Below are 27,927 nucleotides of genomic sequence, written 5' to 3'. Positions count from 1 at the left end.
CCCAGTCCCTGCCAGCACTGAGCTGTCCATGGTGCTACAGTGCTGACACTGGTCTGCACTGTAGCTCCTTTTATACTAGCCTGCAACCCTCTAATTGGCTAACGCCTTATAGCCTCCTCCTGATTGGCTGCTTTCCTGCACCGTTGCTCTAGGCTGCTTGGAGGACTTAGCTCCACAACTCCTTTCCTGGGAAGGGTGTTGAGGACCCTGAGGTCTCCTACAGGGGGCTTCAGGGCCTAGACCATCCAGTCATAGGGTGCATAAAAATGAAATCCAGTCTGCATTTCATACAGTGCATGAGCTGAAATAATTACTACTGTAGCAAAGGGAACATGTGCTTTGTGGGATCACACCAGCCTGTGAAGTTTTTTCCTTCCTGCCTTTCACAAAATACTTGAATACATATAGAACTATTATATTTATCTAGACCCAAGTTCCCATTTTTTTGATTCTCTTCCTGTTTCAGTAGCAATTGCCATGTGTATGTGTTTGAAACCATAGATTGCTATCTGCCCTGAAAATGATGGATTTGGATATTGTCCAAATATAAAAAATTCCACACACATCAGTGTTCAGATAGGCCCACTACTGATGTAGGGCCTGATCACTGTCCCATGGAAGTCATTTCAGAATCCCCATTGCTTGACTAGGAAGAAGACTGGGCCCATTATTGTATTATTCCATTCCTCCATATTAGTGGAGATGCCTAGTATCTTCATGGTGTTCTGGCTATTGAGATACATAGAGCACAAAATTCAATGTAAATGAGAGTGCTGCAGCAGACATGTGTATTGTGACTGGGCGAGAGGAAAAGTGGCCCAAAACATCACGTGGAGGAGGAGCAGAATGGGGAGGTCCTCCTCCTAATAATGTAACAGCTGTTGAGTTGCTGTGTGCCTGTTGCTGCAGGTTGGCACAGGGACATTTTCTTGAGCTCACAACCTGTTTTCTCACAGTCTGCTGAGATCTGACCTACTGTCATGTGGCCAGTTCCTATGAGAAGCTGAGAACTTGATGAATACCTGTTAACTCTCATGGAGCCAAATCCTGGGATTGAGCCGTTCTGAGGCACTCTGTGCTTCACAGAATCAGGCCTTCAATGTCTACTTGACATTGTTGAAGTCAATGGGAGGTTTACTGAGTAACTGCAAATCTTCCTTGTGTAGAGGGAACACAAAAAGCATATGCACTACTCAGTTCCCACTGAAGTCTTTTGAGGCAGACAGGTCTTATTAATAGGAAATATGCATTTGAGGGTGTAAATACACTGTATGTGGTGGATAGGTCTCTGCACGGGGTGAATTTCTTCAGGAGTAGACACCCAGTGGCGTAGCCAGGTGGAGAAAACAGGAGGAGCGGAGATAAAAAGGCACCACCCGCTTGTACTCACTCAGTGGCACACCGGGTCTTCGGTGGTGGGTCAGGTGGTGCTCCGGGTCTTCAGCAGCACTTCGGTGGGTCCTTCACTAGCTCCGGTCTTCGGCGGCACTGAAGGACACCCCACCCCCCGCCACCAAAGGCTGGTTAAAAAAAAAATTAAAAAGGCGCCAAAAAATTAAAAAGGCACCACTTCTGCTCAGTGGGAGAGCCCCGCTCCCCCCCACCTATGCTACTAGACACTGAGTAAAACCGCCATGATTGAGCCCATCAGATGCAAGGAAAAAAGCAAGTGCTTAGAATTGGTTAGGATGTGGTCTCTGTTTATTGCTTATTCTTAGAAAATAACCTTCCACAATAATTTTTGGCCGTATTTTGCCTTTATTAGCTGTATACCTTTGTGCTTTGAGGGGAAATCAAATATTGTGAGGAAAGAAGAGAGCGTGACAGAATTTGGGTCTTCGTTGTGAGTTTTCCTGTCCTACTTAAATTGTTTTCTTCCATAATACTTTCATTTCTTCCTATTAATAGGGCCTGTATGCCTCTCTAACACAGTGCCAAATGCCTATCATAACGTGTCATAAATATAAAGGGAACGGTAACCACCTTTCTGTATACAGTGCTATAAAATCCCTCCTGGCCGGAGGCAAAATTCTTTACCTGTAAAGGGTTAAGAAGCTAAGGTAACCTTGCTGGCACCTGACCCAAAATAACCAATGAGGGGACAAAATACTTTCAGATCTGCAGGGGGGGAAAAAAGGCTTTTGTCCGTCTGTGTATACCTTTGCCGGGAACAGATCAAGGATGCAAGCCTTCAACTCCTGTAAAGTTAGTAAGTAATCTAGCTAAAAAATGCGTTAGGTTTTTTTTGTTTTGGCTTGTAAATTTGCTGTGCTGGAGGGAATGTGTATTCCTGTTTTTGTGTCTTTTTGTAACTTAAGGTTTTGCCTGAAGGTGATTCTCTATGTTTTAAATCTAACTGCCTGTGAGATTATCTTCCATTCTGATCTTACAGAGTTGTTCTTTTATCTTTTTTTGTTCTAATAAAGTTCTGCTTTTTAAGAATCTGATTTGTTTTTTGGGTTTTAAAAATCCAAGGCAGGTTTGTGCTCATCTTGTTTATTCTCAAGCCTTCCCAAAAAAGGGGGTGTAAGGGCTTGGGGGGGGGGATATTAGGAACTCCAAATGGTCCTTTCCCTGTTCTTTGTTTAAATCACTTGGTGGTGGCAGCATACTGTTCAAGGACAAGGCAAAGTTTGTACCTTGGAAAAGTTTTTAACCGAAGCTGGTAAAAATAAGCTTAGGGGGGCTTTCATGCGGGTCCCCACATCTGTACCCTAAAGTTCAGAGTGGGGAGAGAACCTTGACATAACCTGTTAAAACAATAATACAGGAACCCTGAATGAAAAGAAGGCATTTTATGCCAGAAGGGAGAGCAAGGTCTAATGGTCATTGATTAAACCCTATTTTCCAGATCTGTGAGTTAGAAAATAGCCCTTTAATGTAGCATTGCTGCACTAAACTGGAGTCAGGCTCATTGAGAAACTGAGTGTGGAGTATGTACAACAGAAAAATTGATAAGGTTAATGATAGAACTTTCAGAGTTTTACAAGGAAGAGTACTGAGTACTGCTGATTGGATTGATTTGATTATAGCTCACCCTGACATGCAACACTAGTTCCGTAAACTCTATAACAGTCTAAAGCGTTCATCTTAAAATAAATCAGCCAGGCTTTCAGATGTTAGCAGGACAATCTCTTTGATATCTGCACCATGAATTTTATACCAGTCAGTATACACCTGTTTTACAAATGATTTCTGTATATTCCAATACCCTCCCCAGGCCAACTCAGCTTGCCCTTATGCAATCTTTCCCCATAAGTTACTCCATCCCCCTGGATTTAGAAAAGTCTTTTTGATCTTGGGCATGACTCTCTTACTTCAAATCTCCTCTCAAAATGCACTTCTTCTAGTCAGTTTTCAGTCACTGACCTTCTCCAGAGCCCCTCTTCCAGACACTGTCCCCAGATTAAAATATATTGCAGTATTATTAGAAATAAACAAAATCCAATGAGTAAATTTTATAAGATCATAGGCTTATTACTCATATCTCATGAACTATTACTGTTTTACACTCCTTTCTCTTATGCTTTCTCCCCCACCTTTTAATTTTAATCCTTTCCTGTGTTGTTGAATGTAGATTTCAAGCTTTTTGAGGCAGGGACGTTTCATTTGTAGATATTTATAAAGCACCATGCACATATATAGTACTGTACAAATATGTACTTAGTATGGGTTACACTAAGTACATTAACTCAGTACAGTAAACAATCTTGAAGGCTGCTACATTGCTAGACAGAGAGTTCAAAGTCCTCGGTATATTCATAGAATAGAAACCAGCATGGGCAGTAGCAGCACTGCAAAGTTTTCCCCCAACAATATGTCACAACCCTGACCTGAAGGAAGCAAATCTGGGGACAAGAGGGTTTCATGCCCATTCAAATAGTGTTGCCCCTGCCAGGACTACTAATAGGCTGCCAATTAGCACAGTTAGTTGTGATGTGGACACCTGTGTCCTAGGCATGGGTCCGAGACCAGCAGATCTATTTACATAGCTCACTGAAAGGTCATCAAATACTGACATTTGATAAACAAGTTTGAAATGTTGATTAAAGTGTGTTCGTATTGGAGCCTTGTCAATGTTCACCTACATTTGCTAATGGACCACATGAATCTGGCTCTGATCATGGCTTCTCTTTATACATGACCTACTTTGGTAGGCCTACATTTTCAATGTAAAGCTTTAATTTAGAAGCAAGTGCAATATCAATACTCAAGCTATTTTAACTACTAGTCTGAGTTCAATACATATTTCTAAATGTACAGCTGTTTTACTTCGGTTTGGGCAAGACCACTGCTCCTTTAACAGGTGTTTGAATGTTAGAATGAAGAATTGGGCTGACAGCTAGAGGCAAAAGATAGGGAAAGAATATGCCACAGTGAATAAATAATGAGAGTCACTGGAGACTTGGCACAGTTTATGCACTTTTGAAAATTCAGCCCTATAGGATGTAATCTGTTTAAACTACATATTTTGTCTAAAGTTGAATTTTCTTTTACCTCTGGATATTCCTATAGACTATAAAATATATACTTCTTCCATGGTGTGTTTTAAATCAGCTAACTCAGCTGATTTAAGATTCTTCTAGAGATCCATTGCCAATATGCAAAGTTTGTTATATGAGGGAGGAATGTGTTGAAGTGATTGAAGCAAGGAAGATGGAATCTGTTTAGTTATAAGCGATACCAGTGTGTCCTATGAAGTTTTTAGAAGTTACAAAGTCCCCTAGCACATAACTCTCGTGGCTTATACATTTCCATCAGAGTTCAGGCTTTCAACTCTAAAACATTTCACATGGTTGAGAACCAAGGACCTCAAGCAGGAACCACTTAAAAATACCCGTTTGGTCCCCATGCATGGCCTGGTGTATCAAGAACAGAGGAAGATCTTAAAATGAGAAAGCAAACCTGAAATCACCCACCACATGGAGGCCTGGGAAATGTTCCACTTGGAAATGTTTCAGAGTAACAGCCGTGTTAGTCTGTATTCGCAAAAAGAAAAGGAGTACTTGTGGCACCTTAGAGACTAACCAATTTATTTGAGCATGAGCTTTCGTGAGCTACAGCTCACTTCATCAGATGCATACCGTGGAAACTGCAGCAGACTTTATATATACACAGAGAATATGAAACAATACCTCCTCCCACTCCACTGTCCTGCTGGTAATAGTTTATCTAAAGTAATCTTCAGGTTAGGCCATTTCCAGCACAAATCCAGGTTTTCTCACCCTCCACCCCCCCACACAAATTCACTCTCCTGCTGGTGATAGCCCATCCAAAGTGACAATTCTTTACACAATGTGCATGATAATGAAGTTAGGCCATTTCCTGCACAAATACAGGTTCTCTCACTCCCTCACCCCCCTCCAAAAACCCACCCCCATAATTGCTCAATCATCTGTAGACTTGCGGCTCTCTTAATGCTGCTATTTTGGAATCTGTTTCTTTAACCTGGGCCCACAAACCATCCATTTTACTTCCCTAAATGCCCTGCCTATTCTTCCTAGGCATGAAACAACTTCACCATTTTAGGTACTAATGATGTTACTGGCTCCAATAATTTTCCTTTAGAGGTTTCTCTTCTGTTTTGTAACTATTGTAAGAGCCATCATTTACAAGGAGACTTGTGCAGAACAGCCTGGGAAGGATGGTACTAAGCAAGAGATGTCAGTCCAATGATGCTATTTTCTCTGCTGCCACAGCATTCACTTAATTAATGTTAAATTATAATGAAACACTGAAGTTCCCATTTTTTGGTGTTGCTGCAGGTGTTTGCATGTTACCAGTATACAAGTAGTCCAGATTTTCATGTTATGCAGATACAGTGGTACAGATTTTCAGAACTTTGACTGTGAAGAATGAGCGGGCATATTGCTTGTCTAATTTATATACACAATTACATTAATTTTGCATGCAGCTCATCACTTGGACATCTGACAGACCATTTGCACACATCACCAGCCATTCTGAAAATCTAGACCGGGGTGGGAAAACTTTTTGGCTGAGGGCCACATAGGGGTTCCAAAACTGTATGGAGGTCTGGGTAGGGAAGGCTTTGCCTCCCCAGACAGCCTGGTCCCTGCCCCCTCCCACTTCCTGCCCCCTGACTGCCCTCCCCGGGACCCCACCCCTATCCACCACCTGCCCTGCTCCCTGCCCACTGACTGCCCCGACCCCTATCCACACCATCCTCCAGATCATTTATCTTCATAAATGATCTGGAGGATGGTGTGGATTGCACTCTCAGCAAATTTGCGGATGATACTAAACTGGGAGGAGTGGTAGATATGCTGGAGGGCACGGATAGGATACAGAGGGACCTAGACAAATTGGAGGATTGGGCCAAAAGAAATCTGATGAGATTCAACAAGGACAAGTGCAGGGTCCTGCACTTAGGATGGAAGAACCCAATGCACCGCTACAGACTAGGGACCGAATGGCTAGGCAGCAGTTCTGCGGAAAAGGACCTAGGGGTGACAGTGGACGAGAAGCTGGATATGAGTCAGCAGTGTGCCCTTGTTGCCAAGAAGGCCAATGGCATTTTGGGATGTATAGGTAGGGGCCTAGCGAGCAGATCGAGGGACGTGATCGTCCCCCTCTATTCGACATAGGTGAGGCCTCATCTGGAGTACTGTGTCCAGTTTTGGGCCCCACACTACAAGAAGGATGTGGATAAATTGGAAAGAGTCCAGCGAAGGGCAACAAAAATGATTAGGGGTCTGGAACACATGACTTATGAGGAGAGGCTGAGGGAACTGGGATTGTTTAGTCTGCGGAAGAGAAGAAAGAGGGGGGATTTGATAGTTGCTTTCAACTACCTGAGAGGTGGTTCCAGAGAGGATGGTTCTAGACTATTATCAGTGGTGGAAGAGGACAGGACAAGGAGTAATGGTCTCAAGTTGCAGTAGGGGAGGTTTAGGTTGGATATTAGGAAAAACTTTTTCACTAGGAGGGTGGTGAAACACTGGAATGCGTTGCCTAGGGAGGTGGTGGAATCTCCTTCCTTAGAAGTTTTTAAGGTCAGGCTTGAGAAAGCACTGGCTGGGATGATATAATTGGGGATTGGTCCTGCTTTTGAGCAGGGGGTTGGACTAGATGACCTCCTGAGTCCCTTCCAACCCTGATATTCTATGATTCTATGATTCTATCCACACCCCCGCCCTCTGACAGGCCCCCTGGGACTCCCATGCCTATCCAACCGCCCTCTGCTCCCTGACTGCCCCTCGGGACCCTCTGCCCCTTATCCAGCCCCACCACACACACTCCCTTTCCCCTTACTATGCCACTCAGAGCACCAGGACTGGCAGCCGCGCTGCCCAGCCGGAGCCAGCTGCACAGTCTAGAGTACTGGGGCAGGCTGATGGCTCTCACAGCTGTGCTGCCCGGCAGGAGCTCACTGCCCAGAGCGCTGGCGGCACGGCAAGCTGAGGCTGCGGGGGTGGGGGGACAGCAGGGGAGGGGCTGGGAGCTAGCCTCCCCGGCTGGAGCTCAAGGGCTGGGCAGGAGGGTCCTGCGGGCCGGATGTGGCCTGCAGACTGCAGTTTGCCCACCTCTAATCTAGACCATAAGCAACAGTACAAAGTTCAGTAAGATTGATGCACTTTCAGTAAATTTCATGCACTTTCCTCTTTACGATGATCAGTACTTCTCCTGAACTTCAGCCAGTTACTCCCAGTCTGGCAATTAGAAGAATCACATACCTTCTCTTTTGCTGGTAGAATCTAGAGATAGTAAACTCAAGAAAGCTAAAACAGCCACCAAACCATAGAATCAGACAAAGAAACCAGAAAATAAAAGGTACACACTGATTTTTAAAATCAAACTAACATCCTTTGAAAGGACACTGGGATTACTTAGTAGTGACAGTTTTCTGACCTCTAACTGAATATGGATTATCCTTCATTTGAAACAAAGAACAACCAGATACACACACCTACAAACCCTGACAGAATGTCCCTGCTGGATTTGCTAATTAATATTGACCGTTCCAAATGAATGATGCTTGTTGTAGGACTGGAAAAGAGGGAACTTGTGTTCCTTTTGTGTGAGCTTTACATTGAAGAAATTATCTTCAGATTACTGCTTCTGTCCTCATGCAAGTCTGTCATCTGAGACGGGTGTGGGCGAGTGGGGAGGGAATGTTCGCATTATGTGTGTTCAGAGGCAGCTGTAAAAGTAGGTCTACTCCAGGTGAGAACTGTGAGGTCATGTGACATTGTACAAAAAACAGTTCAACTTAATCTGAGCTCTCATAATACTTCACTCACATGTGTTAATAAAGGTTTGTTTTCCCTATTGAAGGTCTGGACTTGGGCTCTAAGAATGTGTTGCTAATGCATGTATCCATTATTCCATCATATCCCCCATTTTATGAAACTTAGATATAAAAATGTGCCCACATCTTGGTAATTTTACTTTTCATAAATTTCCTAATTACAGTTGTCACTACAGATCTATCACTCCAATTTCACACATAGCGGACCCAATCCTATAAAGGGTCCTTCTTTGTGCAGAAATCTCCCTGGATTCAGTAAGAGATATGCTGTGGGCCATCTGCAGGATTGGGCCTCATCAGTGTAAGATTGTCTTTGATGTAGAACACTTCTGTGATGATAATAATTTAAAATAGATAATGAAAATTAGGAACTGCTACTGCAGAAAGACAGTTATTTGTTATGCATCTTTCCCCTTGATTATGCAAATATATTAAAATTAAATAAAAGTAAAAAGAAAATCATCTGATTTATGTACTTGCAGCCATCAAATAGTAAGAAAAAATATAGTACTGAAGCAGGCATAAATGATTTATCATTAAAAAGGCATTTCATTAACCTCCCAAAACACACAAACCCAGTCAGAGCAAATAATTACTGTAAGATTTCTTTAATTATTCAGTTAAAACTGCTGTCTTGTTTTTTGTTGCAATTTAATATATTTAAATAAACATCTTCCATTGTCTTTCCAGATTTCCATTTTTTGTTCAAGATGCCATTTCAACGGGGGGGGACGGGATTATTTCTCCCAGTCTTAGCCCCCAATCTCTAAGATTTATACATGTGCTTAACTGTACGTACCAGGTAGTCTCATGTCCCATTAACTTCAGTTTTCAAAGTTAAACATGTTTATAAATCTTTGCAAGATTGCAGTTTAATGATGCTCTGCCTTTAAGATTACCCCATCCCTTCCCCCATTTCCTTGCATGGGATTCTTTAGCACCACTCTTTATTAACAAACTCCCTAGTGAAGCAACATTTAATATAAGCATCTCTCCAGTGAAGCTCTCCCCCATTGATCTTTATGTATTGACCTAGTTCAGCCCTCTTGCACTGTCCCTTGCATCTTGTGACAAGTTACAGCAACTCACTGTAGAATACCAGATAGTAAAACAGATTCTTAGATATTGATTTGATGGTTTACATTTAAAATTCATACTGTCTAGCTGTATTGATGAGAAATCTTGCTTTTAATGATGGGTCACTGGCCAGAGGTGTGCTAGTTGGTGGTTGGTATTTGCAATCTAAAGGGGGGCGGAATTATTTTTTGAGAAATTTTACCTTTTATCACATAAGGACAGATAATGACAGGAAAGTGAAATGGACATGCAGCCCTCAAAACTAATTTTTGATGTTTATGCATTTCACTAAAGTATTTGATTTAAAACAGGATAGGCAATCTGAGAAGATTAGGGTTAATATAGCATAAAACACATTGGTTAAATAGCTGTCATTAATTAATTATGAAATCATTGAATTTCATGTTTCTTAGCTAAAGTAGACTCAAGAATACTTACAAATGTATATATTTTATTAATAAATATTTACTTGAAAGATGAACAGGAAATTACTAAAAATACAAAACAAAGCTGAATGTATGAGAGTATTTACAAAGTAAGAATAAGAAGTGAATATAAGAAGTTAAAATGTAAAGAACTAAAGTACATAAATATTAGTAATCAAAATCTTATCACAAATTGTTAAAGCAATGCCAAGTGCCGGAGACTTTCCCCATTGGAATTGATTTTATGTGGAAGGCACTCAGACATTATGATGATGGGCATCAGTTTAACATCCTAAAATAATTCTGTGTGATTCTGGGGAGAGGATTTTGGTACCAGTATGGAAATTATGGCTAGTTCGTGCAGGACCTTGCATATTTGCCCATCAAGTTTTATTTCAATAAAAATTTATTGAACTGTCAGTGACAGCTCAACCAAAAGTTATTCCAAAGTTAGAAACTTGAACCATGACTTATTTAATACAGTAGAGAGACACAAGGTAGGTGAGGTAATATCTTTTATTGGGCCAACTTCTGTTGGTGAGAGAAACAAGCTTTCGAGCTTACACAGAGCTCTTCTTTCTTCTTTAGGTCTGGGGAACGAAGCATCTGCTTCCAACTCCAGACCTGAAGAAGAAAGAAAGCTTGTACCTTCCACCAATAGACGTTGGCCCAATAAAAGATATTACTTCACCCACCTTGTTTATCTCATATCCTGGGATCAACTCAGCTACAATAACACTGCTAACAAATAACACAGTTTCATTTCAGTTCTAAATTACCACACCTAGGTAAGAATAATTAATAACTAAGCTTTTGTCAGTCTCTCTCTCTCTCACACACACACACACATGCACACCCAAAAACCACGTTTCACCCAAGTATGCACTTAATGATTCAAAAATACTTCTAGTTTCTTCTAAAATTCACAAGAAGGTACAATTACAGGTGATCTGTAACTGTAATCTTGGTCTACAAAAACCCCTTACAATACTTTAACCAAATGTTAAAACAATGGTAAAATCCTCAGCCAGATTCTCAACTAGATTCTCTAAATTGGCATAGTTCCATTGCAATGAAAGGAGCTGTACTGATTCACATAATTTGAGGATCTGGCCCCTTTAAAATCATACATTAATTAGTTCAAACTTCTCTATCTTTGTCTGGAAAAGTTGTCAATTTAATTTGACACAACTGAAGATGCACTGTCCCTAAGCTCTAGTTTCACTGCACCTAAGCACAGTTAAAGTAAGTACCATGCTGAACTAATGTAATGAATGTTCTATGCTCAAGACTCTTCATTAACCACATATTAAATCAAAATATTATTTGTAGACCTATAGAATGAATCTTATTAGTGAAAGAGAAGTAAATACACATTATGGGTCAGATCCTCGGCAGTTATAAATCAGCATACGGAATATGCAGATTTATATTAGCTGATGATCTGGCCTGCATACATTTAAGTCATTTATATTGCTTTTAAACTCAAGGTCATACTTTCGGAGGGGCATTTAACTTAGAAAAACCAATTAATCAGCTGAAAATAAAATGATGTATAAAAGTCTTTATTACCTATCAAGTGGAATGAATGTACATAAATTCTCCAGCTCTGTTTGAAAACTTGCAATGGCTGGTCTCTCAAAATTCCATTAATGTCAAGGTACCATTATTTCAAGTAGCAGTGTATGCCTTACTCTGAGATCACTGAGGTCTTCCCTTAAGGATTTAAAAGAAGGAAGGAGTTAATTTAGATTGTAAGCTCCTTGTAAACTCCAAGACTATCTGTCTTGTGTTTGTATAGCAGCTAGCATAACGGGGCCCTTGTCCATGACTGGGTCTCCTAGATGCTTCTGCAATATAAATAATTAAATTTAATAATACGGTGCTTATCTGGGGCACATCTTGAGTTGCTCCCAGAAAAAGTGCCATCAGTGGCCAGCTAAGGATCCAATTCTTAGTTTTTCATCCTGGTTTTTGGGCTAGTGAAAAGTTAGATGTTTTCAGCTAGGGAAGCAAATAGCTTAAGTCATCCTAGCTGAATCAGAAGAACCACCATACTTATGACATGACTTTCCATAAGTCCAGTCAGAGGAGATTGCATTTGCATGTTCTGTGGAACATCCTTTTATGTCATTTATGAATTCATCTTTTACACAGTAGAATCTCATGTCATCTATATGGAGTCTCTATCATCTTACAGGACTACTTTTGTTTTTTATATTTTTCTGATACTACATGTTATAGAATGTATGTAGGCATGATTCAGCTTTACCCTGAATCCATTCCACTTTGAAATAGCAGAAACTTGTTTTTGTCTATAATCCTACTCTTGGTCTGCGGTAACACAAGTTCCAAGGCTCACCTCTCTGTTGTCTAGAATTATGTGACATTATCATCAACCTTACTGTTTGCTTGTTTTAGTTTACTGGTATTTCAACTGTAGAAAAGCCTGGCAGTTACCACAGAGTTCCTGGGTCTTGATAACAGCTCTTTTCAGAGATTGTGCTGTCTAGGTCTCTCCTTTTTAGTTCTATGAAAGACTAGTTTAACTGTAAAAAGAACAGGAGTACTTGTGGCACCTTAGAGACTACCAAATTTATTAGAGCATAAGCTTTCATGGGCTACAGCCCACTTCATCGGATGCATAGAATGGAAGATATATATATATCTTCTTACTATATGTTCCATTCTATGCATCCGATGAAGTGGGCTGTAGCCCACGAAAGCTTATGCTGAAATAAATTTATTAGTCTCTAAGGTGCCACAAGTACTCCCGTTCTTTTTGTGGATACACACTAACACGGCTGCTACTCTGAAACCTAGTTTAACTGTGTTCAGTTGACATTTCTTTTATCCTACCAATATACTATTTCTTTTGTATGAATTTATAACTGTGTAGCATAGCTTCAGATAATAGATGGTTGTTCTAACACCATCACCCATTATATCTTAAGGGGTTGTTATTGTTTTAACTTTAAAACAGATCACTCGGCTCTTTGAGTAGCATTATTAATATTTCTGTTTTGAAACTGTCTGTCCTATAGCAATGCCTTGATGAGCCTGTGCTTTATGTCAATCGGCTCAGAAGTATCGAGGACAGAAACTCTCTATCTTGGGGGAGAAAGTGGTTGTTTTCAGAAAGTTTGAAGTTTTACACCAAGTCTTTTTATGAGATATAAAGTATCATGGAGGTTTTTTTTCAACTGTTTGTTAGGATACATGGTTGTTTGTGCTGTGTTGCATTGAAGCAATACTGCATCCTTATACTGTGAACTCTGTGTGTGTGTGTGTTAAGAATCATGAACAGATAGGCTAAAATTTTGACACCTGAATGATTAACATTAAGCAACCAAACAAAAATGGGCTGATTTTCTGTGGTGCAGAATAGCCTTTTGCTTCCATTGAGTCTAGTAAAAATTGTGTGTGCCCACTGGCTCAGAAAATCAGTCCAGCCAAACAAAGGAAAACATTCTGCAGGAATGTAACCTTTTTAAGTATACTTTCATCAGGTGTAAATTATGTTTTGGCTGCTCTTGGGAAAGAGGACACATGACTTCTAAAATATCCACTTAGTTCCTATCTGTTTTACACAGCAGAATAGGGACTCTCAAATATTTTTTTCCATAGTGGAGAGTGCATAATATCAGTGTTGTTTTGTAGGACCACCTCCCTTTGATTCCCAATCGCTTCATATCCCTGTTACATCTACAGCAATTGCCTATGTGGAAAATAATATTCGGAAACAAAGTATTTTAGCTGTATTTTACGGTAATTTAGCATCTGGGAATAAGGAGGAAGAATTGGTGCCAGAGATGACTGGCCATCTCTCCACACACCAACAGCATCTGTGGATCACCTGTGGGCCACATCACAGACTGAAAACTTCTGCACTAGTACTCCCTGGCACCTAAAATATATGTATATTGAATATAAGGTGGAATAAACAAGTCCAATTTGCATATTATCATCTATTTTTGGCAATTAATATAAAATAAAAACATGTTTACAGCAAACACACAAATGGGAAGAGTTAAAGTTGTATATTCAACATTGGCTTCTGTAACTCATTAACTTTTTAATGGTTGATTTCTCATCAGAGTTACATGAATATTAGAATCATAGAATCATAGAATATCAGGGTTGGAAGGGACTCAGGAGGTCATCTAGTCCAACCCCCTGCCCAAAAGCAGGACTAATCCCCAACTAAATCATCCCAGCCAGGGCTTTGTCAAGCCTGACCTTAAAAACTTCTAAGGAAGGAGATTCCACCACCTCCCTAGGCAATGCATTCCAGTGTTTCACCACCCTCCTAGTGAAAAAGTTTTTCCTAGTTTTCAACCTAAACCTCCCCCACTGCAACTTGAGACCATTACTCCTTGTCCTGTCCTCTTCCACCACTGAGAATAGTCTAGAACCATCCTCTCTGGAACCACCTCTCAGGTAGTTGAAAGCAGCTATCAAATCCCCCCTCATTCTTCTCTTTTGCAGACTAAACAATCCCAGTTCCCTCAGCCTCTCCTCATAAGTCATGTGTTCCAGACCCCTAATCATTTTTGTTGCCCTTCGCTGGACTCTTTCCAATTTATCCACATCCTTCTTGTAGTGTGGGGCCCAAAACTGGACACAGTACTCCAGATGAGGCCTCACCAATGTCGAATAGAGGGGGACGATCACGTCCCTCGATCTGCTCGCTATGCCCCTACTTATACATCCCAAAATGCCATTGGCCTTCTTGGCAACAAGGGCACACTGCTGACTCATATCCAGCTTCTCGTCCACTGTCACCCCTAGGTCCTTTTCCGCAGAACTGCTGCCTAGCCATTCGGTCCCTAGTCTGTAGCTGTGCATTGGGTTCTTCTGTCCTAAGTGCAGGACCCTGTACTTATCCTTATTGAACCTCATCAGATTTCTTTTGGCCCAATCCTCCAGTTCGTCTAGGTCCCTCTGTATCCTACCCCTGCCCTCCAGCGTATCTACCACTCCTCCCAGTTTAGTATCATCCGCAAATTTGCTGAGAGTGCAATCCACACCATCCTCCAGATCATTTATGAAGATATTGAACAAAACCGGCCCCAGGACCGACCACTGGGGCACTCCACTTGACACTGGCTGCCAACTAGACATGGAGCCATTGATCACTACCCATTGAGCCCGACAATCTAGCCAACTTTCTACCCACCTTATAGTGCTTTCATCCAGCCCGTACTTCTTTAACTTGCTGACAAGAATACTGTGGGAGACCGTGTCAAAAGCTTTGCTAAAGTCAAGATACAATACATCCACTGCTTTCCCTTCATCCACAGAACCAGTAATCTCATCATAGAAGGCGATTAGATTAGTCAGGCATGATCTTCCCTTGGTGAATCCATGCTGACTGTTCCTGATCACTTTCCTCTCATGTAAGTGCTTCAGGATTGATTCTTTGAGGACCTGCTCCATGATTTTTCCGGGGACTGAAGTGAGGCTGACTGGCCTGTAGTTCCCAGGATCCTCCTTCTTCCCTTTTTTAAAGATTGGCACTACATTAGCCTTTTTCCAGTCATCCGGGACTTCCCCCGTTCACCACGAGTTTTCAAAGATAATGGCCAATGGCTCTGCAATCACAGCCACCAGTTCCTTTAGCACTCTCGGATGCAACTCGTCCGGCCCCATGGACTTGTGCACATCCAGCTTTTCTAAATAGTCCCTAACCACCTCTTTCTCCACAGAAGGCTGGCCATCTATTCCCCATGTTGTGATGCCCAGCGCAGCAGTCTGGGAGCTGACCTTGTTCGTGAAGACAGAGGCAAAAAAAGCATTGAGTACATTAGCTTTTTCCACATCCTCTGTCACTAGGTTGCCTCCCTCATTCAGTAAGGGGCCCACACTTTCCTTGGCTTTCTTCTTATTGCCAACATACCTGAAGAAACCCTTCTTGTTACTCTTAACATCTCTCGCTAGCTGCAGCTCCAGGTGTGATTTGGCCCTCCTGATTTCATTCCTACATGCCCAAGCAATATTTTTATACTCTTCCCTGGTCATATGTCCAACCTTCCACTTCTTGTAAGCTTTTTTTTTATGTTTAAGATCCGCTAGGATTTCACCGTTAAGCCAAGCTGGTCGTCTGCCATATTTACTAGTCTTTCGACACATCGGGATGGTTTGTCCCTGTAACCTCAACAGGGATTCCTTGAAATACAGCCAGCTCTCCTGGACTCCTTTCCCCTTCCTGTTAGTCCCCCAGGGGATCCTACCCATCTGTTCCCTGAGGGAGTCGAAGTCTGCTTTCCTGAAGTCCAGGGTCCGTATCCTGCTGCTTACCTTTCTTCCCTGTGTCAGGATCCTGAACTCAACCAACTCATGGTCACTGCCTCCCAGATTCCCATCCACTTTTGCTTCCCCTACTAATTCTTCCCGATTTGTGAGCAGCAGGTCAAGAAAAGCTACCCCCCTAGTTGGCTCCTCTAGCACTTGCACTAGGAAATTGTCCCCTACGCTTTCCAAAAACTTCCTGGATTGTCTATGCACCGCTGTATTGCTCTCCCAGCAGATATCAGGAAAATTAAAGTCACCCATGAGAACCAGGGCATGCGATCTAGTAGCTTCCGCGAGCTGCCGGAAGAAAGCCTCATCCACCTCATCCCCCTGGTCCGGTGGTCTATAGCAGACTCCCACCACTACATCACTCTTGTTGCTCACACTTCTAAACTTAATCCAGAGACACTCAGGTTTTTCTGCAGTTTCGTACCGGAGCTCTGAGGAGTCATACTGCTCCCTTACATACAGTGCTACTCCCCCACCTTTTCTGCCCTGCCTGTCCTTCCTGAACAGTTTATAACCATCCATGACAGTACTCCAGTCATGTGAGTTATCCCACCAAGTCTCTGTTATTCCAATCACGTCATAATTCCTTGACGTCACCAGGACCTCCAGTTCTCCCTGCTTGTTTCCAAGGCTTTGTGCATTCGTATATAAGCACTTGAGATAACCTGCTGATCGCCCCTCATTCTCAGTATGAGGCAGGAGCCCTCCCCTCACAGACATTCCTGCCTGTGCTTCCTCCCGGTATCCCGCTTTCCCACTTACCTCAGGGCTTTGGTCTCCTTCCCCCGGTGAACCTAATTTAAAGCCCTCCTCACTAGGTTAGCCAGCCTGCTCGCAAAGATGCTCTTCCCTCTCTTCATAAGGTGGAGCCCGTCTCTGCCTAGCACTCCTCCTTCATGGAACACATCCCATGGTCAAAGAATCCAAAGCCTTCTCTCCGACACCACCTGCGTAGCCATTCGTTGACTTCCACGATTCGACGGTCCCTACCCAGGCCTTTTCCTTCCACGGGGAGGATGGACGAGAACACCACTTGCGCCTCAAACTCCTTTATCCTTCTTCCTAGAGCCACATAGTCTGCAGTGATCCACTCAAGGTCATTCTTGGCAGTATCATTGGTGCCCACGTGGAGAAGCAGAAAGGGGTAGCGATCCGAGGGCTTGATGAGTCTCGGCAGTCTCTCAGTCACATTGCGAATCTTAGCCCCTGGTAAGCAGCAGACTTCTCGGTTTTCCCGGTCAGGGCGGCAGATAGATGACTCAGTCCCCTGGAGTAGAGAGTCCCCGACCACCACCACCCGCCTCCTTCTCTTGGGAGTGGTGGTCGTGGAACCCCCCATCTCAGGACAGTGCATCTCATGCCTTCCAACCAGCGGAGTCTCCTTCTGCTTTCTCCCCCCAGACATATCATCTGGTCCACTCTCCGCAATGGTACCTGTGGAGAGAACATGAAAGCGATTAGTTACCTGTGTCTGCGTTGCTGGAACCCGGACATTCCCCCTTCTTCTTCTGGAGGTCACATGTTGCCAAGCTTCTTCACTGGCCTCTTGGCTCCGCTGTGCAACCTGCTCTAAATCTTTAGAGCTTTGTGCCCGTAGAAGCATATCCTGACTTTTGTCCAGAAAATCCTCCGTTTCTTGTATGCAACGCAGGGTCGTTATCTGATGCTCCAGACCTTCAATCTTCTCTTCCAATATGGAGACCAGCTTGCACTTTGTACACACAAAGTCACTTCTGTCCTGTGGAAGAAAGACAAACATGGCACATCCAGTGCAGGTCACAACAGCTGAACCCCCCCCTTCCATATCCCCTTCACTCCAGGCGAACTCCCAGGCAAACTCCTGCTGTGTGCTGCTCTGCTGTCCCCCGCTGCTCAGCTGGTTCGCCGCCGCTCAGCTGGTTCGGGAAGCTCTGGCTATTTTTAAACAGCCAGGCTTCCCTGAAACAAACAGACAGCCCCAGTGTCCGCCCCCTGCAGGCTACGAGCCAATCAGGCACTCGCTCAGGCTCTCACACTGCCCTCCCAGCAAACACACACTCGGATACTTACTCAGCAAACACGCACTCGGATACTCACCAATCCCAGGCAAACTCCTGCTGTGTGCTGCTCTGCTGTCTCCTGCTGCTCAGCTGGTTCGCCGCTGCTCAGCTGGTTCGGGAAGCTCTGGCTATTTTTAAACAGCCAGGCTTCCCTGAAACAAACAAACAGACAGCCCCAGTGCCCACCCCCTGCAGGCTACCAGCCAATCAGGCACTCGCTCAGGCTCTCACACTGCCCTCCCAGCAAACACACACTCGGATACTTACTTAGCAAACACGCACTCGGATACTCACCAATCCCAGGCAAACTCCTGCTGTGTGCTGCTCTGCTGTCCCCCGCTGCTCAGCTGGTTCGCCGCCACTAAAAAAATTAGATTTTTTTCATTGAATACACATGATGTAATTATAGGGGAGATTTTCAAAGGCACAAAGGACTGTTAGGTACTGAACTCTGGTTGAAAATCCATGGGACTTGGGCACCTAACTCCAGCTTGTGCCTTTGAAAATCTGCCCCTACACATCCCTCTATATCTTTACATAATATATAATTCCACATGGAACAATATGTTGAAGAAACACTAAGGTTGCAGTTAAGGACTTTTAAGTCAGGAAATTCCCAAGGTCAATATTTCACATGGAACCTGAGCTCTGCTCCATTGTACTTCAGTGTATGCCACACAAAGAGTCTGTACAAATTACTTATATACAGCACTAGTGTCTTGTTCACTATGTACTTTAGATGATGCGTCTTACAAGGATGTAGGGAAAAAAACTTGTCATGTATTATATAGTTTAAGAAATAGTATGTGATCATGTAACTAATGATGATTGTATTTAAAATAGTCTTGATACAGTAAATTAGTGTTATCAACATAGCAGTGATATTGCATTCAAAATGAGGATCCGTCTGACTGAATGACAATGTGTATTGTTGACAAAACTGCTGCCTCTATAGGGTTTGATCCTCCAAACGCTACCAGCACAGGCTGTCCCTAGTCATATGAGTAAGCCCACTGACATGTGAGTAAGGAGTTGCAAAATCAGGCCCAAGATAAAATGGTGGAAGCAGCATTATGTTACACACACTGACCTATACTGTCTCCTCCTCTCCTACATTAAGAAACATATGTAAAGGCAAAGAAATTTGGATTTCAACTCATGGAGTTTCCTTCAGATTTTTCTTAGAAGGAAGCAATATGATTTTAGGCTGCCAATTGTTTACAGGCTTTAGGGGAGCAATATCATGGAGCACATCCATCAACCCAATCTTCTCCTTTCCGCACTCAGACATTTTTCTGTGAAAATAGGTACTAGTTTTAAATCTGTAGCAAGAAGCCAGTGGGATCGGAGGGACGCTAGAAGAAGTTCAAGGCAGAAGTTCTGCAGTGAAGCAAAATTTAAGAGCTAATGCTCTTTGTTTATTCTAATAAAGTCCTTGGGCAGTGTTAGAAGAAAATAACTGTCTCTGTCTGTCTTTATCATTTTCACATAACAGTTCCCTTACAAGCTGCAGAGCTTGACAGATGGGAGATTATTCCACAGACCCACTGGTCTCCCTTGTACATGCTGTTTTCCCTACTTGTTCCTGCACATGGTCCTCTCCACTGTGTCAGGCAGTGAGATGAGTAGGGTGGAAACAAAAGAAAGCAGTGGGAAATTATTGAGTTTAAACCTACAGAGTCACAAAGATAGGAACTCAAACTTCTGTAAAATATTTGTTTCACACAAGTTACAGCAAATCCATATAACTGCATCAGATAAAGTCATAGCTAATGATAGCACTGCCTCTACCATCAAGACCATATTTAAATCTAGGTTCTGTTAAATGAAAATTCAAATGACACACGATTACTGATGATTGTGTTCATCAGCTTGTGCAATGGTTTGCAATTGGACAATTAGCTTTAGCATTTTGATATACCGGTAACTAACGTTGAGAAGGGACAATTGCATTTGGAGTATGAAATCCATTTTTTCATAACTGAAGGTAGACAGTTAGACAGTTATCAAAGTTATTTAGTAATTGCTAGAGAATTATAACTTATTTTTTAAGCAGCTTTCAGCAAAACTCTAGTTCCAGATCCCAGTCAAATGAGACTTCTCTTGCTATATAAAATTAAAGCAGCTTTGCACTCTCTTGATCCTGGGCTACTGTATGCTATACTGGTCTCCCAGTGTGAATTAGTGAAGACCAAAGGCTGCTTTACCTTACACTGATGCTAATGACTCCAGCAAACTATTATAGCAGGCAGAGATGCCCAGGGTGATGGGATGCCCTAGCTACTCCCCTTTTCCCTAGCACGTCTCTTATGTCTGCTGCACACAGGGGTGTTATAGAGGTCATAAAACCACCCAAAGATGCTCCCTACACTGAGGCGATCTTCCTGGGGCTAGCTACTCTGCTTAAAGGAATTGCTTACAGCAGGGCTACTAAATTCCATTTTCTCTCACATAAAGAAAGAAAATACCTTTTAAAAAAGATAGTGAACCTTGACTTTAATACCTAAATTAATATTTGAATATAAATAACCTCATGATTTATAGTATTCAAGGTATTTACTGTAGTAAATATAGGAAAACAACAGGGAATACTGCAGATGATGAGAGAACCCTATCTATTTCCCTTAAATAAGGGCCGCTATTGTATATGACCATTATGACTATGTAATGAAATAGAGAGCACACCAGTTCTGATCTAACTGCTGTTGAAATCATTGGCAGAACTCAACCAGAACTGTTGAGCTTTTAAGCTGAGAAACACAGAGAAAACTCATCACTGCCATAAATGAAAGAGCATTTTAGTGGCTTTTTTCTTTCCTGGTTTTAATAACAACTTTACATCATAATTAGGAGGATGAAATTCCTGTCATTCACAATACATGGTTTGGACAGATTAAAGGGAAGAGGTGTGAGAGATGATAATTGCTTTGTGCTCATCAGACTTCTATTGAAAACTTGACAGGATAATTACAAAATATCTACCTTACTGAATGTCTCCGCACATTTTCAGAGAGCTGTTTAAAGGTGTTCGTTTACTCTCAGGCTGAAAAGTTTTTTCTTTCTTTCTTTTGATGTAGTTAATTATCATTTAGATTTGTTGTATGTGCTTAAATACAGAGAGTCTATTCTCGTGTGCAAGCATGGCTGCGTTTCATGCACCACCCTCAGAGAAAGTTGCCCATCATTTTCTGAGTTAACCCACATATAATCACCTCTCTTATTTTTCAGCATAACATTATTTTGATTCTCTGAAGCTGTAACTTAGATACTTTGAATTTTAGTGAGAAGTAAATTCTTGGTGGACTACAAAAAGTAATCACGCACAGATGCATTTTATGTATTTTGCTTTAAGGATGCGGTGGGGGAGAAAGCCACTTTACTTATCTAAATACTTAGTAAACTCTTTTCCTCAGTTACTTGCAGACATTTCACCTCAGATTGTGAACTTAACATGCAGAAAAAGCATGGTTAAGTGGTTAGCAAAGGGGGCTGGGAGTCAAGAGTCCCAATGTCTCTTTCTGACCCTGATGGGTGCTTGGGCTATTAGTTCTCCTTGTACTGATTAACATTTATGTCACTCAATCACTATAACAACTTGTGGTTGGCACATTGCTGACTCCCTATGTTTGCAAAAATCTCCACAGTATTCTAACCGGCTTTAACTGGTACTTTGCAATATATGTTTCCTAAATATCAGCAGTTTAGGAACACTTGCTTAATGCAATATTCTACCTGATGACATCTTGTGATGTAAGGTCATTGCTATCTTGTGACAACTTATGATCTAGGGTCACTTAGTGGTTAAGTCTCTAGGCCTTAGGCCTCAGTTTAGCTAAGCTATTGTCTTATAGACCTGAGGCCTATGTTAGAATATTAATTAATACTTATATTTCATGTTGATATCTGAAATATACCTGATATCTTTTATTGTTAGCTACAGGTCTTCAGTTTTTGCATCTGTGAAATAGGGATGATAATTCTCCTTTTGAAAAATAATGTTGAGCTCTTCAGATTAAAGGACTGAGTGCATTATTATTGTTGTTGTTGTATACTGTAGCGTATACTATATTTCACTAATTTTAACTCTTCATTTTAGGTCAGAATTTTTCAGAGAGGCCATTTTCATAGGTGTTGAGTACCTACCTCCTTTAGGCTCCTTTGAAAATCTCAACCATAATTAATGTTTTATTATATTGTACAGCACCCCAGATGCCTTGGCAGAGGATGCAGAGGGCTTTTTTCTTAAGAAAAAAAAATTATTAATAATAAATACATCCCCCAGAGTAATCAGGGTTGCAGCTGGTCAGTAATGGGATGGAAGCCCTTCCAGGACAAATAGGGTGCAAGAATAGCGATGGGGATTCACTAACTGTGCCAGTACTGAACCAGCTGATCCCGTCACGTCATGCGGGATCTCTGCTTCTAGAAATATTACATAAAATAAAGTTCTTCACTAGAGCTGGGCAATGTTTTTTGGATAAACCTCTTTTTGGCCAAAATGCAGATTTGGGTCAACCAAAACATTTTGCCAAAGTTTGTCAAGTTTACAAGATTGTTTCAGTCAAAAAAAAATTTGTTTTGTCATTTTTGAAATGAAACATTTTCATTTTTTATTTGAAATAACTTAGTTTTGAAACTTGCTGCAATTTAAAAAAAAGTTAACATTGGCCAAATGAAATGAAACATTTTGTTTCATTTGATTTGACCCAAAACATTTTTATTTATTTTTTTACTTTTCGGTTTGCCAAAAAATTAAAAATCATTTTGGGTTGACCCAAAACAGTTCAGTTTTAGTTTTTGGCTTGGCCAGTGAACTGAAAAATCAGTTATTTACACAATTCTGTTCTTGACTCTCTTGTGGATATGAACAATCCCTTGTCGTGTTTTGCAGCATCGTGACTAATTTCCATTTAATACATACCTTCCCTCACCAGTTTTAAATGGAAAATTTGTTTCATTTTCTGTCCTCAACTTTTTCATAGGGCTGTACAAACACAGAACAAAAAGATAGTCTTTTCCCCAAAAGAGTATCAATAGCTGCTGTCTTTAAACACAGGGGTGGTTGTACTTCATTGGTGGATGAAATGATTCTTATGTGTATAGTTTTGTAAAGCAGTCTGGAATCATGCTGAATGAAAGGTAACACACATGCTTAATCACATTATAAGCTCTTTAGGACAGGGACTGTCTTTTTTGTTGTTTGTTTGTACAGCAGCTAGAACAATGGGGTCCTGGTCCATGACTGGGGCTCCTAAGCTCTAGTGTAATACAAATAATAAATGATAATTCTAAGCTATCATTGTTACTCAATTCTAAACTGACATCATCTGTAGTCAATTTAACTGAGCCAACATGTTTGCTTCCTCCAAAACTGTCAAAGCCCATGTTCTAAAATATGAATCTTTTAGAATGTGAATCTTGTATTCTTATGATGAAGAAATTAGCAGCCATAACATTCATTTTATATGGAATGGATTTGTACCCTGAACCATATTATTTCAAAAGAGAAGCACATAATAAAGAATTGTATAAAGAAACATTTTTATGATATTCTAATTTCTTTTTCTCTCTTTTTTTTTTTAACCAGTTTTTGAAGAACCGGAAGACCCCAGTAACAGATCGTTTTTTTCAGAAATTATCTCTTCAGTGTCGGATGTTAAATTCAGTCACAGTGGCCGATATATGCTAACAAGGGATTACCTCACTGTCAAAGTCTGGGATCTGAACATGGAAACAAAGCCTATAGAAACATATCAGGTAGATGTTTGCTATGTCTTAAAGTGCAATGCTGCAAAAACATCTCCATATTCCAAACACATTCATAGGGCACTGTAGATCCGCAGTGCTTGTTCTGAGATCACTGTTATACAAGAGTCACTTTAAAATAAATAGTAGATATGATTCACTTGAGCACGGGTGAGAGAGCATTACCTCTTCTGGAGTCAATGGAGCTATACCAAAGTTGAATTTGGCCCTTAAAACAACTGCTGTCTATATCAAGGGGAATCATCTCTTCAGTTCTGCATCAATATATTCATTATGCAACTCCACAATTTAATGGTTGTAATAAAGATGTAGGTTCGAGTTTTCAAGAGTGCTCAGCATTGGCCTAACTCTGGTCCCATTGAAATCAATGAGAGCTGCACCATTAAGTTAGGGGGAGCAGAATTAGGCCAGTGCTGAGTGCTTTTGAAAATCCCACATGTAGATTTCTTCCTAGAGTTCTGAACTGGCCTAATCACAAAAGAAACCCTTGTTAAATCAAAATATTGTCATCACTGTGGGAGTTTGGCTAATGCCAGTCAAACTCACACAAGGTGACAAATTCAGTGTTGGAGCATGCAATTCTGCTGACTTCAGCCAATAGTGAATTTGGGCCTTGGAGTCTGTGCCATCTGGTAAGAACAATCTGAGTTTAAAATATTCTAAGATCACTCAAAGTGGGACAAGTGTGCCCTCAGAACGTCCTTGTTGCAAAAATACAATGGGAAAAAGCTGTTGAAAACTATGTTCTGCATAAGTATATGTAAAATGACAATCTTTAAAAGTACAGTTGGGCTGGTCAGTAATGCCTAGCTATAGACAGCCCTGCAGGAGATCAGGAGTTGAAAATGAATATTCTGCTGTATATATCTCACATTTTAGGTCCGTGGAGGTAAAGCTCAGTGTTCCCTGCCGTGGGAATAGGGTTGTGGGGTTTGGGTTGTTGTTTTTTTTTAATTATTTTCCCTGAACTCCTGGTAACATTTACTAAGAACTCAGGAGTCTGGTTTATCAGGCCAAATCCCACCATAACAGTATTTAGGGTCTTCTTTTTCTTTTCTCTTTAACTGTACAAGCAGCCAATACAGACTCAGGTTTCAGGGACACATCCCATTAGTTTCAGTAGGAGCTGTGTAGCTAAATCCCATATTAGCCTTTGAAAATGTCAATTTACATTCTTGTAAAGCCACAAACTGACTTTCTTCAGTAACTTAACTGCCCTGATAGTGATAAATGTGTTAGAGATTTTGGTTCTTATGCAAAACATGATGAGAAGTGAGGGAAATAAAACAGTATTTGGTATGTTACATCCATGTCTAAGATTTTGGGACCTCTGGTAATGTGTTATTTTGCATATATGTTAATGTGGTAAGCAGCCTTCTCCCTAGAGGGAAAGAGATACTCAGGCCAACCTGTTTGTCTTGAGTCTGACATCTGCTTTTATTTCCTCATGTACGAATCTTTGAAATAAGCCGGCCACCTTTAAATCAACCTGACACCTAGCAGTGGGGCCAATTAAAAAGTTATATTTCTCCATGCAGAGATGTGGGGAATGAGTAAAATGTAAATTTTTCACTACTGACTGCAATAATCAGAAGCTTATAAAAAGATGGAAAGTCTAAAACTAGGTCTTGCTGCCTTCCATGAAACTATAGATTCTCTTTGCTTTTCAAACACTTACCCACTGTAGAGAGGATAGTGATGCCATTGATATAAATAAATCCTTTGCAGATGACAAAACAAGGAAGACCACGAGTGATTTATGAGAGGATGCCTCATAGGACAGTATAACATCAGTGATTAGGATTCAACAAATTCAGGCTATTTTCTGCAGCCTTTTGTCCTCTTCTCCTTGGAAAAGATGGTTCTGGGTTTTATAGAAAAGAGAAAATGTTCAAAAATTATACTTTTTAAAATATATTTTTCTCATGCAAATATTATGTCCACCAGGCCACAGACACACGAATGTCTGGATAGCAAATGCAAATTAATAAAGAAATATTATTATGCACCTTGACATGTACTCAGAAGGCAGCAATTAAGGCCCAGATTTTCAGAACTGTGCATTTTTGAATATATTGATATTTGCACATCTAATTGCTACAACTGCACATGTAAGCACAATAACTGTGGGTGCAAATTGGACATGTATTTGCTCATACACAGTTCTGAAAATCTGGGCTTGGTGGACTGTATCTACAGGTTATGCCTTTCCAGCTGCAAACAAACAAATAAAGAAAAGCCTCCATACAAAAAAGGGAAGTGAAACATAAGATGATAAACAAAATAAATAAGAATATTTGAGCTACATCATTTCATCTAATGCCTCATAACCCATGTAGCAATTATTTACTGTAGGGTAAAAAGAGTTCTCATCTATAACATTAATATTGCTTTAAAATGTGGTGGATCATCATGTACTCAGGATATAAGATACTTGTTAAGAGGCTCGCTTTGTCATCTACTGCAGGGGTTCTCAACCTTTTCCTTTCTGAGGCCTCCCCTCCCCCCCCAACATGCTATAAAAACTCCACGGCCCACCTGTGCTGCAATAACCGGTTTTCTCATGTAAAAGCCAGGGCGGCTTTAGGGGGTAGCAAGCAGGGAAGATGCCTGGGGCCCCATGCCACAGGGGCCCCCATGAAACTACATTGCCCAGGCTTCAGCTTCAACCCTTGGTGGCAGGACTCAGGAACCTGGGCTTCAGCCCCATGCAGTGGGACTTTGGCTTTCTGCCCCGGGCCACAACAAGTCTAATGCTGGCCCAACTTGGAGGCTCCCCTGGGGGCCTCGAACCCCTGATTGAGAACTACTGAAAAACTGTATCAGTCTCCCCATGTTGCTACTATTTTGTGTCTAAATTTTCTCCTGTTTTACACTAGGTAGTGCTATGGACAACCATTGTAAAAATGTGTTCTTCATAACAAGAACTTATGTACATTAAGTAACTGAAGGTCGGGGCAATTTTTATCCTCACATCCCATCGATAATATTCATTACTCAGTCCCAATATTCTATTGTATTTTGAACTAATCTTTGTAATGTATCTCAGACTAGGACTACTTACTTTCACAAATGCCAAGTTCTCATAAGGCACAACTATAAAGACATGTAGACTTCCAATACATCCTGTGCAGGACTCTGAACTGCATTATCTTGAGCCTATTGCCGCTAAATAAAGTTAGAGAAAAATGATATCCCTCTGATGTGCTCTGAACTGCACCCTATTTCTCTTCTCCGTTTCCCCTTTAATTGCTAGAAGGAATCCACATAACATGATTCCATGTCATGCTCAGCACCCAGCCGCCTGCCCCCTCAAGGGGGTGGCCAACAAAAAGTCTCAGGTGTCTGGAATCAAATGGCACTTGCACTAGCAGCAAGGGGGAAGCCCTCACTGCTTCCCATAGTCAGCCCAGTTAACTAATATTAAAACTCTCTCATATTGACTTTGCTCTGTTGTGGCAGCTTACCACGTCCTGCCCTCGCTGTGTTCCCCCACCACATTCTCCTTTTTACAGAACCATCCTTCTGCCTTTCTTTTGCTGCCTGTGCCCTTTTCCACCTTCCCTTCCTCTCTGTTGTTCTGATGGGTTCATAATTTTATCTGCCTTCCTCCTACTCCTTATGTCACTCATATATGACTTGCTCTCAGAGAACTGTTAAGCATATTCCTAACTGAAACAACAACATGATATATTATTGCAACCCTTGGCCTTTTTAATGCACTGTGCCTGGTCCTCCCTTGTTGTAGTCATCATTGTACATTACTGGATGTCTAAATTTAGACTGCTGTGAAGTGCCATGTGCACATATGTAATGTATATATTTTGAAAGCTAGATGAGATTGCTTCCATGAAGGGTCACGATAGGAGATTTTCCATAGGGGTCAAGAAGAGACAAGTTTTATAACTGCTCCACTGACAGAATTTAGTTTCTTGGACATCTTCTAAAAAAGATCTCTATGTAATTCTCTAAGGCCTCATCACCTTGAGGTCAGAACAATACAGAACTCTGTTATCAATAACCAAACATGACCATGTTTGTGGTT

At 41.4% G+C, this 27,927-nt stretch overlaps 1 protein-coding gene across 2 annotated transcripts in view; it reads left to right on the top strand.

The window, feature by feature from the left end:
* The window catches only part of PPP2R2C (protein phosphatase 2 regulatory subunit Bgamma), a 282,079-nt gene that overhangs the window by 235,687 nt on the left and 18,465 nt on the right, over positions 1-27,927 (top strand). For both annotated transcript variants that reach the window (XM_077814650.1, XM_077814651.1), the window contains one exon: positions 23,704-23,873. In XM_077814650.1, the coding sequence (XP_077670776.1) occupies positions 23,704-23,873 (170 nt within the window). The remainder of the gene's footprint in view (positions 1-23,703; positions 23,874-27,927) is intronic.

Source organism: Eretmochelys imbricata, chromosome 4, assembly GCF_965152235.1.
Source record: "Eretmochelys imbricata isolate rEreImb1 chromosome 4, rEreImb1.hap1, whole genome shotgun sequence".
NCBI lineage: Eukaryota > Metazoa > Chordata > Testudines > Cheloniidae > Eretmochelys > Eretmochelys imbricata.
The sequence above is the reverse complement of the archived record's forward strand: the minus strand, read 5'-3'. Positions and strand labels throughout refer to the sequence as shown.